Consider the following 25069-nt stretch of genomic DNA (forward strand, 5'->3'; position numbering starts at 1 on the left):
CGTGTACGGCATTCAGTAAATTTGTTGGTATGTTTCAGCAAAACAAATGTAGTCCGCTTCTTGTCTATCACCCGCTCATTTCTTGTCTCTGTACCGCGACACATATCTTAGTTAGCTTACTGGAAAACGTAAAAACATCAACGCCGTGTCTACTCCCCATTTTCTTTAACCTGTGAGGTACGCAATGAATGTAAGGAATACCGACGACACGTTTTTTTTTTTCTAAAGGAAAACCGACTTTAGCTCAGCTCTGTTATTCTAAAGTTTATTCTATCGTGAGGCGCCTCCTGAGGTTGCGCTCAAAGAAGGAGTGTAGACAAGCGAAGTGGTGAAAGTATTAGCAAAAAAAAAAAGTATGGCAAAAGGACCAGAGAAAGCTTCAGATCAAAAAGTGTGCTGACCACAATGTTGCGCAGCATTCCTCAGCGCACACGCCCGCAGAGCGTGTCATTAAAAAAAAATAAATTTCATTCTTATTTAAATTAGGGTGCTTACGCATACGCCGGATTCTCCTGATACCAGGCTGTAGGCCTCCACTATCTATTTTTTGCTCTTTCAGCTAGTAAAACGCTACCACCGTTTGCTCAGAGCCTGACATCCGCAGTCTTTGCAGTGCGCAGCCGATTTCCCGCGTCGCAAGGTTGCCAGGCCGAAAAGAGAGAAAATAGCCAAGAAACTGGAAAAACTATAGCCATCGAAGTCGCCAACATCAGCCGAGGGCAGTGAATGCAGCCAGAAGTATCCACGCGTGTGTGAAAAGAACTGCGGCGTTTTAATTTAAAAGGGTAAACGCAAAAACCTTTCGCCGCAAACACAAATACGTACAACAGGAGCCCTTCAAAATCATAATTACTGAGATTAAAGCATAAGTTATTGAATGTAGCAATCATTTAGTGCAGGATGATGAAGTTTTTTGCGCCTGTTGCAGAAATGACGCGCTCTTCACGTTGCGTGACTTCTCTTGAAGTGACTAGAAGTACCATAAAAGGAATATAGTGAATATAGCATGTGTTCTCGAAGTCACTGTTGCTGCGATTGAAGCACGAATTGTAGTAACTTTCCGAATCGTTGCTCGCGTGATGACAAACTCCTATAAGTTATGATTTCCCAGTTGCAGCCCATACATAATTCAAAGAGATAACACTGACGGTTCGCCAGATATTCGATTTCGAATGTCGAAGAGTGCAGAGCTTCCTGCATACGGAGCGCTTTTGACTGTCCAGTTCACTTACGATCACAGTTTAAAGCCGCGTTCAGCAACAGGTGGTCTGCAAAAGGAGGCTTGGTGCAACAGTTTTCTCCCCGAGTCTCAGTCACGTATCCAAAAGTGTTTTGTGTAATCCATGCGCCGAATTCAATATCCGGAGCTGGAAAAACGCCTTGTTCGCCATATTTTCACAACGAATACGCGAACGCCAGCGGCCGTGACGACAAAAGATATTGATCATTTGGTTCAAATCGAGGGAACAAGAAAGCAGTCAAAAGATAGCCAAGTAGGCAAAACGTTATCTCTGCCGCCACGGGCCTAAAGAAGCAGCCAAATCGTCACAAAGAAGCCAAACGTGGCAACCCTGAACGCCAAGCCAGGAAATGGATCACTGAAGGGACGTAAAGAAATGTGTAAGAAACCGCAATTAGAGCCTGCAATATACGACAAACGTGATAAAAAAGTAATTTCGATGGTTAACGAGTGATCATACCGTCTCTATACTTTCACAGCCCGTCGTGGTTAGCGGTTAGGTTGTTGCGACGCTAACCTGAGTGACGTTGTTTAATGCCTTCTGCCACGGCCGCCATATTTCCGCGAGGACGCCATTCAACAACACTCTCGCAAGTTTGCTTAGGTGCACGTTTAAAAAAACTTATGCGGTTGAAACGATACCTGAGTCTCACGCTACGGCATGTCTCATAATACTCACCTGGTTTGAAAACTTAAAATATGAGAGTTTTAAGTTCATTTCAGCCAATCGATGTAATAGGAAGTTGTGTTATTGCTTTATGAGAGGGCAGGCAGAGGTGTTGCTAACAACACAACCACGTGTAATTAAGAATCGGCCATCACTTGTAACTTTTTTTCATTCCGCCTAGTCGTCGTCAGGGTTGCAGTGTTGCATGCAAGTGTTCCTCTCTTTGGTAATGTCGTTTACGGGCGAAAAACAATCTGTTTTCTCTTTGACACTTTTGTTGTCGAACCGACAATGAATGTGTACTTATCGCAATCTTTCGCGGTTGTAGTGTTGTCACACTGTTCTGTGCAGAACGCGTCAAAAGATGGATTAAAGCTTCTAAATTACAGGTGGTACCTGCTTACACTTTGAATGAAGGAAAGCAGATGATTTTTCAAGGGCTCGTTTATCTTTGTTAGACACAATATTAATGAGAACTAACAGACAATAACGCCAAAGAAAGTACAGGGGGTGTTATCTGTAGTATTTAGAATATAAATGTGAAGAAAGTAAAGTGGACGGAAAGATGACTTGCCGCCGGCAGGGACCGCGGCAAGTCATCTTTCCGTCCACTTTACTTTCTTCACATTTATATTCTAAATACTACAGATAACACCCCCTGTACTTTCTTTGGCGTTATTGTCTGTTAGTTCTCATTAATATTCTGCTTACACTTTGCCACTAATGAAATACTATTACTCTTAATTGTTTACTGTTGCTATAGAGATTAGTAAAGAACAATGTAGCCGTTCTTGAAGTCAAAATTACCTTATTCAATGGAGGTGATAATGACGGCAGCTATATTTTGAAGACGCCAGGAAGGAACGTTCAGTAATTAGGAACCGGTGCTACTGTGTTCATAATACTCGCTGACCATAAGCCAAATTAAGTGATCGAGAGTTGTCCATGTATAACGCCACTTCATTAGAGGGTTCCAGCTGCGGCGTCTCCAGTGAAAAGGTTTTTTTTGAACGCTTTATCTCGATATCAATAATATCAAACAGGCTCGCGTTCAGTACCGCTCGCGTTCAGTACCGCCATCACGTTGCAATAGACGGCTGCTGTTTGCTACGTCAGACACTGAGGGAATTCTTAACATCCACTATAACGGCTGCTCCCTAGCCCCTAACAGACGTCTGTACCAGCGTTGACGCGAGTACCACTATGGTCGCTGCAGGATTTCGCGTATTAGTGTCTCCATCACTTGTAGCTATCTTCGCCTGCATTGAAGCATCGCCAGGGAATCCCAAGCAAGAAAATATGTTCTCACTATCATCCAGAAATACCGATGTCATTCTTGTGTCCCCCGAGAAGCAATGGAGAGAAGCCCATACTTCGTTTGCTTGACGCATTAGCAGGAAGATAACAACGTGGCGCATCCCAGACAGAATGCTTCGTTTGCATGTCTTGAGTAACGTCCTACAAAGCAGGAAGTCCGTGATCATTGGTGCAGATCCCGGCATGCCTCGCGAAGAAATTCCGAAGCTCATCAATGCTTCTATGCTCGGTGATCTCTGCGTGTCCTGGCTGTTGATTCGGCCACAATCCGAGATCGTCTCGCACGCAGTGGCACCTTGGAAACGCGTCCTAGCTTGCCAAGCGGTTGTTCTGCTTGCCCTGAATGAAAGCGCAGGGAGCAAACATCTATGGCCCGCCACACAATCTACTGTTTCAATTCATCGCTGGATAGGCTCGCCTAGAGATATGGAAACCGGTGGACCGGAATTGAAACGTCTGAGCGGCCAGAAGCTGACTGTGGCTTGCACGAAGTACGCCTCTCACGGGCATAACGACAGTTGCTGCGACCACCCGTACGCGTCGATGATCCTTCGGCTCTTAAAGGCGAAATGCAAAGCTTCCGTCGAATTGTTGTGTTGTTGAATTGTTGTGTTGTCTCCCCTCGAATTTTGTATCAAAAGTTCGAAAGCGAATGCCATCGGCGTCTTCTCCTTTTTCTTCTCAGTCGATCGTATTGAATCCCCCCCCCCCCCCCGAAACAATTCGGCACCCAACCGGATTTAGCACTGCCTCCGGGATCACAGGCAATGCAAGCTTTCTGCACTGCTCGGGGTTTTGCAGTAGTTCCGGGATCGGCCCATGTTTGATCAAGCGACCATATCACGTGATGACGTCATCGTGTGACGTGACGTTATGTGACGTCAGTGACGACGTGATGATGTCATCACAACGTTACAAATTTTGACCATCTGTGACTTCGTGATGCCGTAATTGTGCCGTGATCACGTTTATATTTTTTTAGACATTTTTAGACCAAGAGACATTGAGCAAGCCCTCTTATATCAATGTACAGTAAACAATCAACTACTTCTCTAAGGGCATGTTTTACTTTCGTGTTGTACCGACTCCTATGACGGAGGGATCAACCATGTCTTTTTTTCACGTAACGGAAAAGCATCTGCTCTATGGTTCGTGTGTAATTGAAGTTATGTGGATCATGTATTTTTCCGTCGTTCAGCGCGAGACGGCTGGGGTCCAGTGACCATTCAGAGGCACTCGAACATTGGAGTAAGTGGATGACTCAATACAGAAGGATAACCCAAATTTTAGGCGCTTCATTAGCGCATATGCATTAGTGCAGCTTAGGTACCGCGGCAACCCATTTTCGGTGTGCATGGCCTTCTTATAGCAATGATAGTCGGTAGTGCTTTAAGACTTGAGCCACATGTTTTATGGGGGACACATCTGCGTGCGCGTTATTTCCATGCTTATCCAAGCAATCTTTGCTCAAAACGATACGTTGGGCGAGTTGCAATCAAGCTTCCATATTTAAAGCGCGAGACAACACTCAATTTTTCAGTCAGTTTTCAGTCAGCGCTCCGTGTGTCTTGTCTCTCTTCTACTCTGTGGTGTCGTCTAGCGCTGTAAGTATGGAATCTTTGCACTTTGATTGGGCCTACGCAGTGGTTCTCGTTGAGGTTAGAGAACCACACGAATGGATGAGCATGAGCGAAAGCTGCTTTATAGGGCTTAGTCTTGAGTACTCGACGTGTCTTGTGGCAGCTTCATTATACAAGGTGTTTCATATAAAAAGCACCTAGTATTAAAAAATTAAACATTGCCGCTACGCTTCTCCGATTACCGCAGTAATGTTCTGAGCCATACAAAGCGTGTCAGAATATGTTTTCCAATCCGCAAAGCTGGGCACTTACCAAGTAGTGCTTAACGAACTTTTAAAGTAGTAACTCTAGAGAGAAATCTTCTATACCAATGTTGTAGCGCTTGTTCAGAAACATCAAAATTTGCAATCTATGGTAACACAACTACCCTGCTTAATTTTTTCTGGCCTTTCTTTAAATCGCGCGAAATTTAAAAATACCACTTGACTGCCACCTAACGCGCGGCGCTTTCAGCGCCAGGTTTGAGTGCCAAGTTTTCAAGCGTTTCTGTTCTTGCCAGAAGCTCAGATGCTCTGGCCCGGGAAATAATGGAAGCTTTTTGGATAGGGAAGAAAGGCGAGTTGAGTGTAAGTGACACGTCAGTGGTTTTCCTCATGTCTGAGTTTCAATTTTGCTCGTGATCGCTTGATTAGATATGCCTTTCAATTGACCTCATGTCTTTTGATGTGTAGTTACTAGGTGATGCAGTGCGGTGTGCGCATGTTTGGTGTGGCATTTATATTTTCTGAGTCTCTGCTGAGAATAAATCAGTTGCGGAGTGACGCTCTTTCCCTGTGCCTCTTCGTTCTTCTTGCGGTGTTTTAGGCGTCTAGAATTTCCCTCATTATGATGGACCAACTAGCCCAGCAACAAGCACTTCTATATCCCAGAACCGCATGAAAGAATTAAGGGGAACATAATGGCACAGGGTAAGGCAAAACTCGAAAAAGAGTGACTTTTTTTTCTTTGTAATTTGGGAAGGATGTCCCTTTGTGCATATTTGCCACATTCGTGCTTTCCTTCAAACTTCTTTGTGGCCGAAAACCAGTTTTTCCCAAACCAAGTAATGGGACAGGCTCCTAGCATGCGCTCCGTGTTTATGGTCCATTGTTCTAAAACAAATTCGTGTACGAAAGCCAAAATGATTCTCTGGGGTCCGCTGTGCATACGAAATTATCGGGTAACTCCTAATGCAATCTGAAGACGCTGTGCGCCTCTCTATTCACGCTCGTCCTGTGTGGGTTCTGTTCATGCACCCTTCGTGCTTGAGCAGTGCGCTGCAAGTTTCGAGCTGCTTGCCCTTCTTCATGTGACATTCCAATTTCTTGCTATCGCATTCACTGCTTCGCGCATGCGGCGAAACAGTGACTTCTTACTAAAGTGTTGAAATTATTTGATAGTGCACATATTGTATTATTCTTCTCATAAACGGCTGTCCATGATACTGTTGACGAATGTGCAATTAGATATTCAAAGAACAGGTAGGTTCCGGGAGGCCGATCGGAAAAGCGGGTGAAATCAAACTAGACCTCGCGTAGAGGTTCCTTAGGAAGGGTTCACATTAAAATATTGATGCACGTTGCCTCCAGCAAATTCATTTGAACTTTTCAATGATCGATATTCTTTATTTCGCAGGCTCCTCGCCGGCGATATCTGCGAGCGCCCTTAAAAAGCAAACTCAGTCAATACAGTGTGCCTGCTGAATTCATGAACATTTTCTTATTTTACGTTATTTTGACCAACGGAAATTTCTTAGAAACCGCTGTATAATACAGACTATACATTTCTTTATAACCTTATATTTGCCATTCCACAACACTGATTATAACCCACTAGACAAAGCACAAAACAAATATAGCAACTAGAATGTTTTTATTATAAATATTTTTTGTATAACTGCCCTGTCAGTGTGTTGTATGCCGCACAGTAGGTTCGTACCTTTATGATAAAGAATAACTCCACGAGTAAGCTTGCAAAATTTCTTCTTAGTTTCTTTTTACCCTCTACTGCCTCTTATTTATCGCTGATCCCCCGTAGTGGGCTGAAGCCACAACATCAGGATCCAACCATCCACCAGCCGTCTGGGACGCAAAAAGAGCAGCCTTCAACAAAAGACTAGTGCCAGAAGTCCAACCCGTTCAAATGGAGGTATTGAAGATGGCAGAAGCTGTGATGGACGTCATGGTAGAAGTCTTCACGCTACCACCCATGCAAAGGCAACCCAAGAACTTTCAACATCCCAACGCTAACCAGCCGCGACAGAAAGTGGCCCCTGCCTACCGTCAAGCGCCCGGGGATAGCTCGCATTCGGCCTCTGAAATGCACAAGAAAAAACAGCGCACCGTCCGCGTACACAAGAGCCAGGTAAGCGGAGTTCCTACGAGGTGGGGCCGCATTGAAATACCACCGGTTGAAGAGAGGGTTTACCAGGAACACGTTACAACGGCGGTGTGGTCTGAGCTAGAAGTGAACGCCTATCGACTCACAAACGAGATCATAGTCAGTGGGCGAGACGTACCGAAGCCAATGCTAATTCTCGAAGAGGCCAGCCTACCAAGATGCTTAAGAGACTGGTTGGAAACGAAGAATTGTCATAATGTCACGAGTATTCAGGATCAGTGCTGGTCTGTAGTATTCAATGGCAGGGATGATCTGGTCGTAGGTCAATCTGGGTCGGAAGCAAAGGCCGTCGCCTACCTTGTCCCCGCCGTGGTACACGTCGTCAGCCAGCCTCCATCGAAGTACGGTGACGCACCCGTCGCGCTTTTTGTCATTGCTAACCGTGAGATGGCTCGCGAAGTCCATCGGCTATCCTGCGAGATCGAAGAGTACACGAAGGTTGGAGCCGCGTGTTCTTCCAATGGCGATTCCAAACAGCCGCTGCTCGAGGAACTCGAGAAAGATCCTCCTATATGCATCGCGACTCTCAGTCGTTTGGTCACCCGCTTAGCAGAAGGCAGCCTGGACCTGCTTCGTTGCACGTACGTGGTGTTTGATGGAGTCGACCGTGTGGTGGTTACGGGGATGGAAGATCATGTTCTGGCCATCGAACAGTGGCTCCGTCCCGACCGTCAGACGCAGATATGGCTCAGCTCACGAACACAGGACGTGCATCCGCTCTGCGAAGACCTGCTAGAAGACTACGTCCTGGTCAGCATCGGGGTGAAGACGACACCTTCTGACCAGAGCATCGAGCAGATCGCCATCGTATGCGAGGAGGCAGAAAAAAACGATCGACTCGTTACTGTTCTCGAGGACATCCTCAAGGAAGAACGTCACAAAGTCATCATATTCGTCGAAACGAAACAGACGGTTGACGACATTGCGACCTTGTTGTTGCTTCGAGAGTGGCCCGTCGTAGGTGTTCACGGAAAAAAGAGGGACGACGAACTGGACGGGGCCCTTGCCGCTTTTCGGGGTGACGGGGCGCGCGTTCTTGTGTCCACCGACATGTGCGAGCGAAAGTTGGATGGAGCCGGAAACGTACGCTACGTGATCAACTACGACTACCCCCGGAGCACGGAGGTTTACAAGAGGCGCCTGCGATACGCTTCGGGCTCCGACGGCGTCGCCGTGGCGTACACGTTCTTCACGTCTCAAGATAAGCGACACGCTTGCAAGTTCGTGTCGATACTTCGCGATGCGAAACAGGTCGTACCACGAGAGCTGAGAGAGATGGCCAAAGGAACCGCACGAAATCGCAGAGCTGGAGTTGGTTGCACTGGCAAACTCGGTGTTGTGTGACAATGCAGGCTGCTACTCCCAGACGTGTACTTTAAATATCGATTGTATACTTGCGGTGGCCACATCTCTACGACATCATAAATTATTGTGTGCAACAGTCGCGTATTTCAGCCCACAGGCAGTGGATACAATCTGCTGCATGTATTAAACATTATTTGAGTTAACCAGAACTATTATAGCGTGGATCATTCTTGTTCTAATTTATTCTTTTTTTTATGAGGGGGGGGGGCACCTCAGAAGCAGCTCATCGGACCTCGATGGACTACAGATATTATCGTAGTATGCATGCTGTGACTGGATATGACGATGATTGGGAGCTTGCATTAAGTAGTGTTGTCCAACTGTCTGCAGCCATAATGGTTAAAGGGTCGGGGAGCATACTCCTCTTTCCTGAGGTGCAGCAGTAGACACCGCGCGTTACGTCCACTCCAACAGCCGTAGCTGGTTTTACAATGTGGATATGGAAAGTATTCCGCTTCCCATTGTTGTGGGATATAATTGGGAAGTGGGCTTTGACTACCGTAAGAGTGTCTTGCTCGCTCGGAATGTACACCATGAACAGGTGTATTGGTTGCATTGCCGTCGTTCGCATAAGCAGAGAGTAGGACGCAGTGCATGCTACAAACTAAGCTTGGTATATCATTTCGTTTGAAGGCTACGCCCATGTGCAGCTTCATCATGAGAATGTCTTTCACAGGGGTGAGTGAGTGGTGACATGAATCAGAGTGAGTGATGAAGTGTAGCAGGTGGTCTCCGTTGTTAATTTTTTAAAGACAATAGTCTTTCTTGGGGAACTTAAACGCAGAAATTTTGGTCTGTCTGTTTGTCTGTCTGTCACCCGTTTCAGCCACCCGGCTAAAGTTGAATTACTTGCCCAAGCGCCAGCCATCTTGAACTGTTTTTTGTTGAGGTCACAGATAGCGGTGTCGAAATGTCGATAGCTTGTACTCGAGCGCACTACTGGTTACAACTAGATGACTAATGCACACTCCTAGTTTCTTCAGCGTTCTGAAGTTATCTTGTTATCCAGGGGCCTAATCGATTCTATAGGCATTTTCAATAATGTTGTTCTTCTCTCTAGGGGGCAAAACGTTTCGATCGATGGAGAGGTCCTTGCGATAGTCAGCACTCATCAGAAATTGCTGCTGAGCATTCTAGGCGTGTTTTGTTGCCATCATGGTTCGCGTGCACAAGTTCAAGTTATCTAATTGTGATCGTCATCCACGCGGCCACGCTGCGTGCCCTGGCGGATTAAAGAGCCCGGCGTAGGAAGCCCGCGTAATCGAAATCACTTCACTGTGCTGCTCATGTACTTGTCATGTGTCGTTGCGTAGGTGTGAGAGTAGCGAGTGCTGTCGAGAAGAGTGCCAAGTGCGTTGTGTCACAAGTTTTGTGTAATGAACGGCGGTCATGTAGGCTCCCTAGTTGTGTGGCTCTATGAACGCCAGGGCACGCGATAGCGTGCCGCAAGAACAGGTACGTTTGCCAGCATTTGCTGCTACCGCTGTTAACGCCATATGATTTACATCGAAGGAATCTACTGAAGTCTACAGGTGTACAGCCCGAAGTCCTCCCGATGGCCATTCGGTTGATCTTCGCGGCGTTACACAAATAGCCTCTTCTCATTTTCTGATGAAGTAACCAGTGAGCAGTCGACTGTTAAGTTTCATCTGCAACCTACAGAGCTCAAGTGGAAATTATAAGGGCTCGTTTTTCTTTGTTAGACACAATATTAATGAGAACTGATCATGTACTGTGAGCTGATCGTGAACTGAGAACTGTTAATGAGGTCAAGAAACTTGTCTAGAACGCCGGAATGGCACGCTCCAGCACTCTCTGGCGCCATGTATACCGATAACTAGTTGACACACCACACTTAGGCATTTAACCTTACGGCTTTGCATGCGAGCATTTGGGCTCTTTCGAACCAGTTGTAATCGGAAAGCGTCGTCAGTGCAGTTCGGAGCGCGCCTTTTCGGTGTTTTAGACAAATGTGCTGAGCAGTGACCTGTACTGTACTACGTTACGCACCCGCACGGCAACACGCCCGACTCGCCAGTGAGACGAGCACTCGCTCAGGTCACAGCCTAGGTGATCTATGGGTTATGGCGCTCGGCTCGTGATCCGAAGGTCGCAGGACGGAATCCGCGGCGGTAGCGTTTTCGGTTGAAGCAAATATGTTCTTGACCCGTGTGCTGAGATTTAGGTGCACTGTAAAAAGCCCCAGGTAATCGAAATTACCACAGCCCTCCACTACGGCGTCTCTCATAATCTTATCTGCTCTAGGGGCTTTAAACCACAACAGATAATATTACTCTTTGGTCGAGTTGCGACGCTGTATGAAGAGGTGTAAAAGAAAACGGATTACCGTGGCGCAGTGTAGCAAACTAAAGGATGAAGTCGAAGACCGTAAGTGAATTTGGCCCGCGGATCTTTCTAGGTGCTCCAGTTCTTGATGTGTATTCACGTACCCCCATGCCAGTTGTGTTCGCCACTGTCAAAGCCCAGAAGATGCGATTGTACGATTGCTTCATCGCTTAGCTTCATCGATTGCTTCCTCCCGATACAAAACAGGCTCATTCGATTTACCGGCCCTAGCGTATATGTTTCGATCCCATCAAAGTCGCCCGGAAACCATTTCGCATCCGTTGTATAGGACGGAACGGTGCGTGCGACTGTTCTGTGTATGTATGTTCATTGCGAAAATGATTGACGGCACTGCCGTTTCCGGTTGCTATTCTTACGTCTGACCGTCAGACGAGTCTCTGCCAATCCCGTGCGGCTCCTTCTCGTCCTCTCGGGACGTTTCGCTCCGTTCTGTCACAGAACGCGTACAAAATAGCCCCCCCCCCCCCCCCACCGGCTTTCCACCTATTATATGAAACCGAGTACAGCAACCGAAGATCGCCGCGCCGACCTCTCTGCGCCCGCAGAAACTGCAGCGCCAGATCAACCAAATTGGAAAGTGGGTCACAACGCTTGCAAGACCTTGACGTCACGCGCTTGGCCATCGGAGCTGTTCGACAAATGTGATCTTGCAATATCGACGTTAGCCTCGCGGCGCAACTCGGAGATGGAAGCGATACCAACGCAGATAACGTGAAGTTTGACCGAGACGTGCGGCCCAGCAGTGTCGGCTCTCTAACGCCGCATTTCAGCGTAAGCGTTGTCTCGACTTTCGTCAGTTCCTTCGTAGCCGCAGGCCTCGTTGCAGACTCGTCGTTTTCGTTTACCGCTTGCGCTTTCGATTAAATCAAGTTAATTGTTTCTGCGCGTTAGTAGGAAGGCCAAGAGGAGTGCACGACACCTAGACACCCGTTCCTGAAAGTGAGTTTGCATTCGCATTTTCATCCTTCTATTAAATTTTTGCAGTTTTCGAAAGTCACTCTGTCGGTGTGTTCGCTGCAATCGAAAATTACGTTCGACGATTGTCTTGTGGAAGCGTGTGGGTGCATTCTAATAAATAATTTGCGTAATCCTTGAAGTACGAGCTCGCGTCGGATTAATTGATGGACGCTATCCTAAAGGGTAAATCAGGAGGCTTCGCACGGATCAATTTGTGGACGCTTTCAGTGAACAATTTACACGCCTTCAACAGTACGGGTCTCGTGCGAAATAACAGATTGCGCTCTTCGGCAACACCATTGGCTGACGTTACTGCATGGTGATCACGACAATGCAACTACATCAATGAAACCATCAGCGTTGAGCCACTTTGGATAGATTTGTTAGAAACATCCCTGAATGGGCACTGCGCAAACCCTCTTCACGGGGTCCTGTATCGGCTTATCACACTAAGACCAAAAACAGAATCATTTGACTGTTTTTTGTGCGTCCTGACCATCCACGCATATGACTAGTAAATCCCCAACCTTCTCCCCACTCCCTCTTGATTCCAGAGCAGAGCTCTCTCAGCTGCGTAGCCGCTGTCAGTTGCAGAAGGGAGTGGAAGGTTGTCATAGTTGCCTTGCCTCATATCGTGGTCGCTGCTATCTCTCAAGAATGGAGACGACTCCTTTTCTTACAGTAAAACAACACGACATTTATATACAGAGTATATATACAAGGTTACAAGGCAACTATATACATCGGAACTTGCGCAACATCATTCGGCAGAGCCGACAAGTGCATAGCAACGCTCCTGCGACAAGAACCCCCGTGAGGAGCCGGGAGCCAGGTTTTAACACCATCATTGCTCCTCCCAGTTTTCCGCACGGCAAATCAAAATCACTCAGACCGCTTATTGGGTGAACTGTAAATTGGTCTGCCGGAGGCCTCCACCCTCTCTCTCTCTCTGAAGCCTTTTGAGCCACCTGCCTGAGAGAGAGACGTGGAACACGTCCGGCAAACGACATTCTCCGAAGTGCACTCAAAAGAACATACACGATGGTGGCGTCGTTCAACTACCCTGATCGTATTCTTACACTGTGCGGCCGGTTAACTAGCGGAGCCATGCCACCCCTCCTCGGAAACATCTCGTATCCGTTGACAGGCTTTTAACAGGCACTTTGCGAGATTTACTGGGCCACGTGCACCGTCCTCGGCGACATCTCGTCTCCGTCGACAGGCGTCCACGGATCCTGTGCGAGATTTATGGTGTCACAGTCTTAGCTTCCTTCGCACCGCTTCCCGGACCCCCCGCGGGCTGCGTGCCGCTGCGTTGGTCGTTAAACCGATGGTCAATAGGGCGCGTCTCTTTCTTCGAACGGTTATGGACAGCTGGGAAGTGTCCTTTTGTCCCCGCGCTTCCTACATTCGAATCGATGCTCGCTGCGCTTCGATCCTCGACTCCGAGGCTGGCTTCTTGGAAGCCGCCTTCTGGGGTTAAGACACAACTATCCCCCCCGTTCTCGACACGCCGGACCTTACATGACTCTTTTTAAGGAGACCCGTGAACTCTCTTAGGAGACCATTACACTCTCGTCGGAGGGTCGTGGGACCCGCAAGAGAGTTGACGCCTCTCCTTAAAGTGACTCATATACGGGGAACAGGCTCGTAGCCAGGGGGGGGGGGGGGCTCCCCCCTCGAGATTTTCATGATACATGGTCTTTTACAGACACAAAATAATGAAAATAGCCGTTTTCTCAAACAGTCAAGGCTTTCAGCAAGTGGGCCCCCCCGAAAGAAATTCCTGGCTACGGGCCTTGCGGGGAAGTCAGGACTCAATGAAAAGAGTTACACATACTTTCTCTCTCTCTCTCATCTTTCGAGTGTACTCTTTCCCTGGTTCCCTTGAAGAGCTTCCTGGTTGATGAAATCTGTGGGCTTGATACCGTATGGATGAATACCGTGCGTCTCCGCTGCTTAAATTCACCCTCCCTTTGGACAACGCTACGCAGATAATGCCTCGTGAAAGCGTAGCCTTTCACGAGGCTCTCCTTAAATTATACTTCGTTCGCGTTCGAGTACATTGTTCAAATTGGCTTGCGCAGTTGTTACTTGATGTGGTCACAGAAGTGCGGTCAGCTGTAAAAGTAAGTATTAATTAATAATTGATTATTAATTATAATAAATAAATAAATATGTTGATTTATTTATTTAATATTTATTTTATCTATTTTTTTATTGATTTATTTATCAAAGTACCTATCGTGCCTTCACTGTAATCACAGTAGAGGTGGGATGAGCAATTACGTGAAAGTAAACATATTACAGCGGTCAGTAAGACAGCGGTTACAGTAAACAGCGGCCCCTTGTGAATATTAGTATGCTTCACCGCATAACAATTTTTGCATTGCGGCGGAGCTGACTTATATTTTTCCTTCTCCATGACGTGGCTGTAAAGCCCCAACCGCATGCACGCGATTTTCGGGCGACAGCGACGAGCGACAGCGACGAGCGACATGATTTGCTGTCGCGGAGGGCCATCCATCGCCGTCGCTTGTCGCGTCGCAGCTTTCTGGAAAACTAGAAAAAATCGCTTGTCGCCCGGAAGTGGGCGTGACGATTTCCGGCAACATGGCAGCATCACCGATCCTCGCTTCGGTTGCAATTTGCTCTTGATGCTTCCAATCGGCGCGTACTTCAATGAATGCACGTTATAGCCTACCTTCTTTGCAACCCCATCTCACGTGGAGAGCGAGGCAGCGGCCGTATTTTGTCGTTAATTTTGATCGACGGCTCGTTTTGATGTTTCGTTGGTAGCTTGCTGCAATGATGGTAGCTTGCTGCAATGTCAGTTTAAAGTGCGTCGTAGCGTCGTAGATGCGTAGTAGATAGATAGCGTGCGCTTCCGTGCGCCCACTCGAAGTCACAGCAGATACTACTTTAGCAGTTAAACAAAACATTGCAAAAAAAAGAAAATCCCGTAATGCTGCTGTGACTTCCTTATCTCACACAAGTCAATAATAAATTTGACATGCTGCCATTCATCTACTCTCTAATTCTTTTTTGCAATTTACCTGCGTGCACGCAATAGTTTTAAATCTAGCAACCATGACACTTTGTCGCGAACATGTGGGTGCTCCCGTCGCGACGCGACATCGCGACGGAGCCCGTTTGTCGCTGTCGCTCGTCGCCGTCGCTCGAAAATCGCGTGCATGCGGTTGGGGCTTAAAGCTTTTGTCGCCATTTTCTACGACATATGTACGGGAGCATACTTTTTCTAGGCTTGCATATTTGAAGAGCAAACGTAACTAGAGATAAGTTGAATGAGGCTGCAGACAGCAGATCTTATCGACAAGCTGCTGAGATCGAATTAGCGTGGCACTTACGTTTCACAATTTTTTGGCAGAGAGAAATAAAAGGCACCCATTTCACGCTGCATGTTGTGTTAATTTATGAGCCCCTCCCCTTTTTTCTCACTCAAGGGGACCTTCATCCCTTTCACCGGTCCACAAGGAGTCCCCCAAACATCTGTGACTGAGAACTACTGTTCTATAGCGATTGCGCGGCCAGCGCTATGCTCTCGACAACAGATATGGCTGGCCACAAGACGGCAGTTTCGGCACGCGCACGTGTGGTCCGTAGTATTTCATGGCCGACTGTACGAGCGCACATGTGATTAAGTGGTAGACACTTTACGTAAAGTAAGTGAAGATTCGGATGCCGTGGCTTGTGGGCCCTGACACAGGTTTCATCATCATCGGTATCGTGCGAAAGCAGAGTGCGCGCTCTTCGCGCGCACCTTTAAGGCCCAACCACTGGCAAGCACCGGCACGCGTTCCACGCGCCTACGCGTCAAATGCGTCATGGCGCGCCCCGTGGAGGAAAAGGGCGCGCAACCACTGGCAAGCGTCGACCGTGCCGACGCTCGCTTTTGGCAGAGGGGCAGTGTTGCTTGATCTTTTCGTTTAAAACTGTCCATGTAGAGCCTAGAACGGTGCGTTATCAATCGAAGCGAATTAGACTGTCGTTAAAATATTGATTGTGCTTCACCCACCACTGTTTTGACTATTTAAGAAGTAATTAACATCGCAATGACCAAAGTAACAACCACGGTATCTAGTGCTGCTAAACAAATTGTGAAAGCGAAATTGTACAAGAACGTTGTTATGCAAGTTTAATGAAGAATATGGAGAGAATTAGATGTGTCGAAATCACCGAGAAACTGATTTCTGGAGCTGTGTACGCCGATTCGAGTCGACGACGTTCTATCGGATGCGCGCTGTGCTTTTAGAGCGCAGCTCTTAGGCGCCCGTTCCTGCGTTGTTCGGCATCGCCGTTGTCGTCGTCGGCGTAACCAATGAGCGAACGAGGAGTCTGTCGATATCACGAGCCACTGGCCTCTAACATCGCTTTCATCCTCCGTCACGCGCGCTCGCCCTTCGGTCGGAGCTCGTGCGCATGCAGGGATGGTGGGTGCGCTGCGACAGTCTCGCTTGTCATGACGGGGATGTCGATGTCAGCGTTTCGGTTGGTTCGCGAAGCCTGCAATGCAGAGAGTGGGGTGCGTAGTTCGAGCACTGGCAGTTTCTGTGGCAATATGTAACGAATGTTCCAATGCGAATAGCCAGAATATTCCAATGCGGATAGCACAGTTGGCGTTGGCTCAATACAAAGCTGCGCTCAGAATTCGCATGAGGGAGTTTCGTGATCATCGGTGAACTTTTGTGCTATGACGACCTCTGGGTTTGCGTATATATATTTGGTTTGTTTTCTTGATTAAACAAGACGCGACTGACACGAGATACAAACTAAGAATACACATGAACCCATACCAACTTGCCTAACTATCAGTGTTACTGAGTGTTTTCTCGATTAATTTTTTTGAAGCTTAGGTTCAATAATAACGACGCTTGGTAATGTTTCTGACGCTGAAGATGTGCAGTACGGTTCAGCGGCGCTTCTGTGCACAATGATCTCGTGAGAAGTTTTTCGACCCTGCGATGATGGTCGCTCCGAAGGTGGAGTTGAACTGTTGAGTGTACTATATATGTATATATATCATTGATTTCTTTATTTGCTTCGGGAGTGGAGTACCGGCGAGTGCGCCAGATCACTACAGTCAGAAATCGGATCTCCCATGTTTGTGCTTTCAACAGTAATGTGGGTGTTCATGCAAGCAAAATTCGCGCTGCTGAATGTCATGGTCATTAGAACATTGCTTTTAGGGCGAACGCCTTAGATGCCTCATGAAGCGCGCGAATTAACTGAAGTCCCGAGGCTTCGGCGCCAACACGAGTGAGTCAAAAAATCATGTGATGACGTCGCCAGGACGTTGCAGATAGCTCGAATTTGTCACGTCTCAACGACGTCATGCTGACGTCGGATTACGTTACGTCATCTGATAACGTCATCACATGACATCGACGCTTTGCACGGCCTCTGTGATCGGCCCACCAATCACGGAGGCATTGCAAAACCCGGGGACGTGCAGAAAGCTTGCAACGCCTCCGATATTGGAGGCGTTGCAATCATGTGATGACGTCATCGCGTGAAGTCATGTTATTCGACGTTTTTTAGACCTGCAGGTATAAAATAACACGCGAAATCATGGAGGCATTTTTCATGTTTAAATCACACAATCACGTGAGCTCTGCATCTATTGCCCTCAGTGAGGCAGCAGTTAACTTTATTGACAACCGCCAGATTAGTTAGGAATACACACGCGGAGCATGATAGCACCAAAATGACCTGATTCCATGAACAAGACGTTGCATTATAGTCCTTGTTATCTTCAGTGTTTTACGTGTATATCTTTGACGTGCTTTTGCGAAAATAAACAATTGAAAGTTTGCGCACCACTAGTCCTGTCCCTTGTCACGTTTCTCGTTTGTGCTTCACTCAGCGCATCTACATTTTTATGGGTCGTCCTCTTCTCTGAGAGCACGCCCTTCGTGCTGATAGTCGGCCCCGGCTTGTCTGTCGCTGCCGTGCATAGTCGCCGAGAGCCCGCTAATAAACGTCTTTGCAATTTGGTGAATGTGGGAATTTGCCCGCTCCCAAACAAAGTCGAATCCACACCAACACTTGCCCTTTTAACTTCCCCCATCCCCTTCGAGACTCAACACACGTTCTCCGGCCGTCTTGATTACAGTTCGCTTGCTGTCCAAAAGAAATAGTTAAAGAAAAGAAGTGAGCACGCCAGCTGCGTGTGTACATCGCTCATAATGCGTTCGCGTGAGTAAAAAAATAAAAATTCGGGGGATGCTTAGAACTTTCTAAGAATGTGAAGTCTAAGGCCTACTTAGACCTTATTTAGATATGCGGGTGACAATCCGCTGATGTGTGCCCGAGTAGGCTTTCACTTCGTGCTTTCGCATACTTAGAACGTGCTAAGCATACCCCGAATTACTTATTTGTAAAGTGTTGGTATTATTTGTTAATGCAGTTTTGTAATATTTTTCCTTAGACGGCACCACACGGTATGGCTCACGACTGTACAATTCTCTTGCCAGATTTTCAAACAACAAATGGCTTCCGGAAAGCCGATCAAAAAACTAGGTGAAATCAAACAAGACTTCACGTAGAGGTTCCTTAAGATGGGCTCGAATTAAAATATTTTCAATGTTACCCTCACCGAATTTCTTTGAACTTTTCAATAACCCATATTCTTTGTTTCGGAGCATCCTCGCCCGGTTTGACTGCGGGCGCCTTTCACAAGCTAACTCAATCAATACTGTTTTCCTAGTAAATTCGTGAATATTTTCCTATTTTATATTCTGTCCATCAAACGCATATTTCTTAAAATTCTCTATTTATTATTTCCTAAATATTTGAATAACCTCCACTCGGCCACTCCACAACATTGAGTATACCCCACTAGACATAGGAGGAACAACAAATGGGATCTGTAGTAATTTATGATGTTTATTGTATTCATTTTTATATATTACTGTCGTGTGTGTGTGGACTATTCATATAGTGGGTTCGTACCTTCGAAAATAAAAAAGGAATATTCAGGAACGTTCACAAACTTCTTTTCTTTTTCTTTTGTAATTATTTTACTTCTTTCTCTTCTCATTTAAATCGCGTTTCATTCTTCTCTTTATTTTTCATGTTGCATAGCATATAGTAGTGCTTTATTTTTCACTCATTTGCTTTTATAATTAGTAGTTCCCCCAGGCGAAAAAACAAAACAAATCAAGTTTTTCTTCCGGGTCCTTTATGCCTTTACTACCTCCCCATTCCGTAGTGGGTACAGCCACACCACCAGGGTCCGACCAGCCCACGAGCCGTCAGCAACACCGAAAGAGCTGCCTCCAGCAAAAGTCTAGCTCAAGAATCAAGAATCAAGATGGCGATAGTTTTCATAGAAGCTTGGGTAGACATTTTGCTGGAGAACGTTCCGCCTACCGGGAACGCGCAACCCTTGAACTTCCAGCCTCCCAACGGTAACCGGCGGCGGCAGAAAGTAGCCCCAGCCTACCGTCCAGCCCTCGGAGATAGCTCGCGTACGGCCTCTGAACTGAAGAAGAAGCGAAAGTGCACCGTCCGCGCTCACAAGAGCCAGGTAAGCGGAATTCCTCCAAGGTGGGATCGCATTAGGATACCACCGCTTCAAAGGAACGCTTACACGGAGCACGTCATTACTGCACAGCGCTCTGAATTAGAAGTTAACGCCTATCGACTTGGAAACGGGATCGTGGTAAGCGGCCGAGACGCACCGAAGCCTGTGTTTAGCTTGGAAGAGGCCAACCTACCTGACTGCTTAAGAGAATGGTTGGAAATGAAGAACTCTCTCACCGTGACGAGCATTCAGGCTCAGTGCTGGCCTGTAGCTTTCAAGGGCAGGGATCTTCTGGCCGTAGTCCAAGATGGTACGGAAGCGAAGGCGGCCGCCTACCTCGTCCCCGCCATGGCACACCTCTTCAGCCAGCCTCCGTTTAAGTGCGCCAATGGACCCGTCGCACTGTTCCTGGTTCCGAACCGTGAGGTGGCTCGCGAAGTCCATAAGCTGGCCTGTGAAATCCAGGAATACACGAAAGTTGGAGTCGCGTGCATTTGCTGTCGCGATCCCAGACAACCGCAGCTCGAGCAACTCGAGGAACGTCCTCAGGTCTGTATCGCGACTCCTGGTCGTTTGCTCGCCTTCTTGAAAGAAGGCAGGCTGAACCTGCGCCGCTGCACGTGCGTGGTGTTTGATGGACTGGACTACATGGTGGATGTGGGGCTCGAAGACGAAGTTCGCGCCATTGTAGATTGGATGCCACCTGGCCGTCAGACGCAAATATGGCTCAACTCGCGAACACGGAACATGCGCCTGCTCTGCGAAGACCTGCTGGATGACTACGTCCAGGTCAGCATCGGGGTGAAGATGGTGCTTTCAGACCAGAACGTCGAGCAGATCGCCATCGTATGCGACGAGGCAGAAAAAAACGATCGACTCCTCAGTGTTCTCCAGGACATCCTCAACGAATCAAGTAGCAAGGTAATCGTATTTGTCGAAACGAAGCGGACGGTCGACGACGTCGCCACTCTGTTGTTACTTCGAGAGTGGCCCGTCATCGGAGTTCACGGAAAGAAGAAGGACGACAAACTGGACTGGGCCTTCACCACGTTTCGCGACAACTGGGCTTCCGTACTTGTGTGCACCGACGTGTGCGCGCGAAAACTGGACGCAGCTGCGGACGTCCGCTACGTGATAAACTACGACTACCCCGGGAGTTCGGAGGTTTACAAGAGGCGCCTCGAACATGTCTCGGGTTCCGGCCGCACCGCTGTTGCGTACACGCTCTTCACGCCCAAGGATAAGCGATATGCTGGGCACTTCATGTCGATTCTTCTGGAGGCAAAACAGGTTGTACCACCCGAACTTAGAGACATGGCCAAAGGAACCGTGCGGAATCGCAAACTTGGAGTTGGTCGCACTGGCGAGCGCCGTGTTCCGTGATAATGCAGACTACTCCCGGACACGTATCGGAATGTGCATTGGATATTTTCAGTGCCCAAATCCATACGAGAAAAGAAAAGCAAATAGCGTGCAACAGTCACGTATTTCAGCCCTCAGGGAGTGAATACGGTCTCTTGCTGGTCTTAATAAATAATTTAATTACACAGAACTACCTTTTTTGCTAGTGTGGTTTCGATTAGTATTATAAGTTCCTTTTGTATCACATCACTAGTTTTGCATGACATGCTCATGTGGTCGCTAGGTGCCACGTCGAATGCGCATTTGCACGGCATAACAGCGCTCGACTCTATACCGCCATATTGGTTAAAAGGTCACCAAGTATACTGTTGTCCTGAACCTAAAATCCAGCAGCAACCCCGCCCGTATAGCCCAGTCCTACAGGCTTAGCTGGTCTTTTAAAATGTGCCTGGCAAGTGTGCCGTTTCCCACTAGTTCGGTGCAGGATTATGGGAGCTTAGGGCTCACTCAGACTCACTCGGACTCAGATCGGGCCGTGAGTCCGAGTCTGAGTGAGTCCGGATGAGGATTGCCTACCTATGGTCCTAACCACTCAATTTCAGCCTTACTATCAGCCTTATATCGGCTTACGTTTACGCTAAAGTCTATTCAGACATATCTCAACGCACTAACGTTGATGCGCCACCATTTATTGATTAGAGGTGTGAACCAAGGGGAGGGTGCCGTGGCCTTCCCCCGCAGACTCTTTCACAGGAAGTTCTTCATAAAAATATTGCGTATGAACCGCGTATTTATTTCATAAAAATGTCCTTACTTGATTGAAACCACTGAAAACTTTTATATGATGGTACAATATCCAAAGGTATATTGTAGAGCACCGATTGTGTGAGATATTGGCGTTAAAGAGCATTGACACCATGATTGAAAAACCTAATTTCACGCAAATGGGCTCATGAGTCGACTCACTCTGGCTCACTCAGACTCAAGCCAAGCCGTGAGTCTCAGTCTGAGGGAGTCGAGCTGATTATTTGTTAGTGAGTTTGACTCCGAGTGAGTCCGACTGAAAAAGAAATTTAGTGAGTCTGAGTCCCAGTGAGTCCGGTTGAGGAAAATTTTGGAGAGTCTGAGTCCAAGTGAGCCCTCAGAGCAAATTACATTTCTTCAGTGAGTCTGGGTGAGCTCCAATTTTTTTGCCGACCTATGATGACGGTGTCGTGCTTGCCCAGACTGGAGGTTTTTAGCTTTTCCGCGTACTTTTCACGTTACCGTGTTACCAGAATTCCGGATGAAATCCGCGCACGGTCACACCTTTACGGAACGCAGAATCGCTATCACGGTACGTAAACTACTCGCCGGATAGGTATTACGTTTGCGACGATATCTCGCGAACTGACGTCGCTCGTGGCTATTCGCAACATCCGCTTGACAGGGACTCCGGCAGCCTTTTCAAAATAAACCGAAGTGCGAGTGCCAATTACGACCACCCTTTTTGCACATGATTACCGAAGCTAGAGTGACCTAAAATACCGAAGCCGAAAACGTGGGATGCCTGCAGCCCCCGCAAGGCCGCATAGTTGGCGCCATCTGGCGGGGCCGAGATGAACTAGGCAAGCACAAAATTGCTATTGCAGAAACATGGCGCAATCTACCTGTCATGTAAATTTCATGCAGCGACGTAGTTACAAATGAGTTGCCTTTTTAGGTGAGAAGCACCTTATGCCCTCGGGCTGTCGGCGTCTGCTGTCGTAGTAGCCCGTCACAGATGTATCCTGTCGTCACTGGTAACGCTAAATCAGGTGGCATATTAGACGGCGCGTTCGCTCAGGAAGAGCTCGCGAGAACGCGCGCTCGCCCGCGAGAGACAACGTCACGTGTGCTTCTCCGAGTGGCAAGTAAGACGGCGCGTTGGCTCAGGAAAAGCTCTGTTTCAGCGATGGACGCTCTTTGCGATGGGCGCTGGACGTAGCACTGCGAGGACCCTGTCCTCTAGTTACCATTGACGTATCCCTATGGGAAACACCGGTGCTTCGCACCTGCCCAAGTTTCACGTTAGTGGAACTGTGTTCTATAGGTAGTAGAGTAAGGGTAGGGAAAGGGAAGTGAGGGTGGGGAGGGCAACGACACCAGCTCCGCCACTTCCTTAGTATTCGCGCTACTAACATGTAGCTGCCCCAGTTTTTCAAATCTTTCTTTTCCCTCAAAGCACTAGGCGAAAACGTGTCTATTGTTGCATGAAACGCGAAACATGTCGATACCATTGCCCGGTAACCAGGTATTTCTACACCCCTTTGAGTATACCGGAATACTATACATATATAAGATATTTGCCGCAGCAGTGATTTAATGTCATCAACATAAATGTAATGTAAACGCACTTATCATCATCATTTAGTGGTTTGCGCAAACGTAAATGTATACGTTTACGATAGGTTCGTAAACTGAAAACCTCTATTGTACAGGAGGGTTGTCCAATTCATCAGCTAGCGGGCCGCAGTCACGAAATTTAGTTCCTCGAGGGCCGGGACAGTGAAAAAGGTGGGAGCGGGACAGCGGGGAGGGGATCGACATGCCTGCCAAATCCCCTTTAGATGTGACCCAGAAATGTGATAAGGGCAGGCCTTTCCCATATCACATGTATAGATCACTCCCGAGGGGGATTTGGCAACGGTAATCGAGAAACATGTGGATACCTATCTCCAGAATGCGTAAAACCTGAATGTTGGTTCTGAAACATAGTTTTTCCTCCACAGTTTTGTTCCAACGCTTTGTTCCAACGCTTTGTTCCAACGCATGATGGTTTCTTTTTCTAAAAAGCAAATAAAAAAAAATTGGACAATGACAGTCATGTCCGGGCCGGTCAGCTAGCAATAGGTCCGCCGGCCGCGTGTTTGAGACTCCTGTTGTGTAAGATGAATAGGTGTATTCATTGCGTCGCGGCGATTCCATTGCGTCGCGGCGATTCCGTCGCGGCGAGTGGGATATGGTGCTAATGCAAAGTATATGGTAAGCTTAATATAGGTGTTTCAAGGCGAGACCCATGTACCGCTTCATCACAAGAAGTTTTATTGTAAGCGATGTTAGTGGGAGGAGGGGGGGGGGGTGGAGCAGGGAACGAATTCTGTGTAGAGCTGCTGCTTCAAGTGCGGGAAGCAAGGGCCCATTGCTCACAGTTGCCGAACCGCAGCCTGGCTGAAGTGTGACCGATGCTCAGGACGCTACGTAGTACCGCTCATGATCAAGACGCCAAGTCTCACGTCTTGTACCAACCGAAGTGTGGCTGAAACCAGGCTCAAGCGTCAGCTTCAGCAGTTCGAAAATAACCCTGAAGCTCTGAAGGAGTATCATGCCATCATCAGTGAGTACTTCAACGAAGGCGATGCGGAAAGATGCCATCGGCACTACTTGGACAGACCGTCTACTACCTGCCTCACCATGCGGTAGTCCTACGTGACGCTGTGACTACAAAGGTCCGCGTCGTGTTCGATGCCTCATCGCATGAATACGGTGAACCCTGTTTGAACAATATGCTCGATAAAGACGTCAAGCTGGGTCCTGAACTCCCGCAGCTGCTCTTGCAGTTTGGGAGCAGCAAATTCGTTCTCACCGCGGACATCCGAAAGGCCTTCCTCCAGATATGCATCCGATCGGAAGACAGAGACGCTCTTCGCTTCTTGTGGATCGACCTACTACCGACACATGAGCATCCCGTCCAAGCAATCATCGAGTGGCGCATGAACCGGGTCCCTTTCGGAGCGTCTTCTAGCCCGTTCTCGTTGTCAGCAACCCTACAGCACCACCTCGCAACATGGAAGACGAAGCACCCGAACATCGTCGCCCGCCTACAACGGTCATTCTACGTGGACGACTTAGTCATAGGTGCGTCTTCTGAAGAGAAGGCATTGGAGACTTTCAAAGAAGCGAATGCTATCGTTACCGATGCGGGAATGGGATTGAGAAAATGGTGCTCAAACTCCCGCCTTCTCTGCGACCAGTTCTTGAACGACGGCCTCTCACTAGAGAATGTCACCGAGCAGAGCTCTAAGTCCAAGGTGCTTGGTCTGCTGTGGGACCGCTCGTCAGAGGACATCATCATCACTACGCAAGGCGTACTCACTTTCGTTTCCAGTCAACCGTCGACGAAGCAAAGCGTTTTTCAGGCATACGCCAGGCTATTCGACTACACCGCGGCCCCGGGAAGATGTTGAGTTTACCGCGGCAAAGCGTTGGCG

At 47.8% G+C, this 25069-nt stretch overlaps 2 protein-coding genes across 2 annotated transcripts; both read left to right on the plus strand.

The window, feature by feature from the left end:
* Positions 1-7000: 7000 nt before the first annotated feature.
* Positions 7001-8587, plus strand: LOC119405587 (probable ATP-dependent RNA helicase DDX5). The gene has a single exon (XM_037672422.1). The coding sequence runs from the start codon at positions 7001-7003 to the stop codon at positions 8585-8587; it is 1587 nt and encodes a 528-aa protein (XP_037528350.1).
* Positions 8588-19697: 11110 nt separating this feature from the next.
* On the plus strand, positions 19698-20861 carry LOC119405588 (probable ATP-dependent RNA helicase DDX5). Its single transcript, XM_037672423.1, has one exon. The coding sequence runs from the start codon at positions 19698-19700 to the stop codon at positions 20859-20861; it is 1164 nt and encodes a 387-aa protein (XP_037528351.1).
* Positions 20862-25069: the final 4208 nt, after the last annotated feature.

Source organism: Rhipicephalus sanguineus, chromosome 9, assembly GCF_013339695.2.
Source record: "Rhipicephalus sanguineus isolate Rsan-2018 chromosome 9, BIME_Rsan_1.4, whole genome shotgun sequence".
Lineage (NCBI taxonomy): Eukaryota > Metazoa > Arthropoda > Arachnida > Ixodida > Ixodidae > Rhipicephalus > Rhipicephalus sanguineus.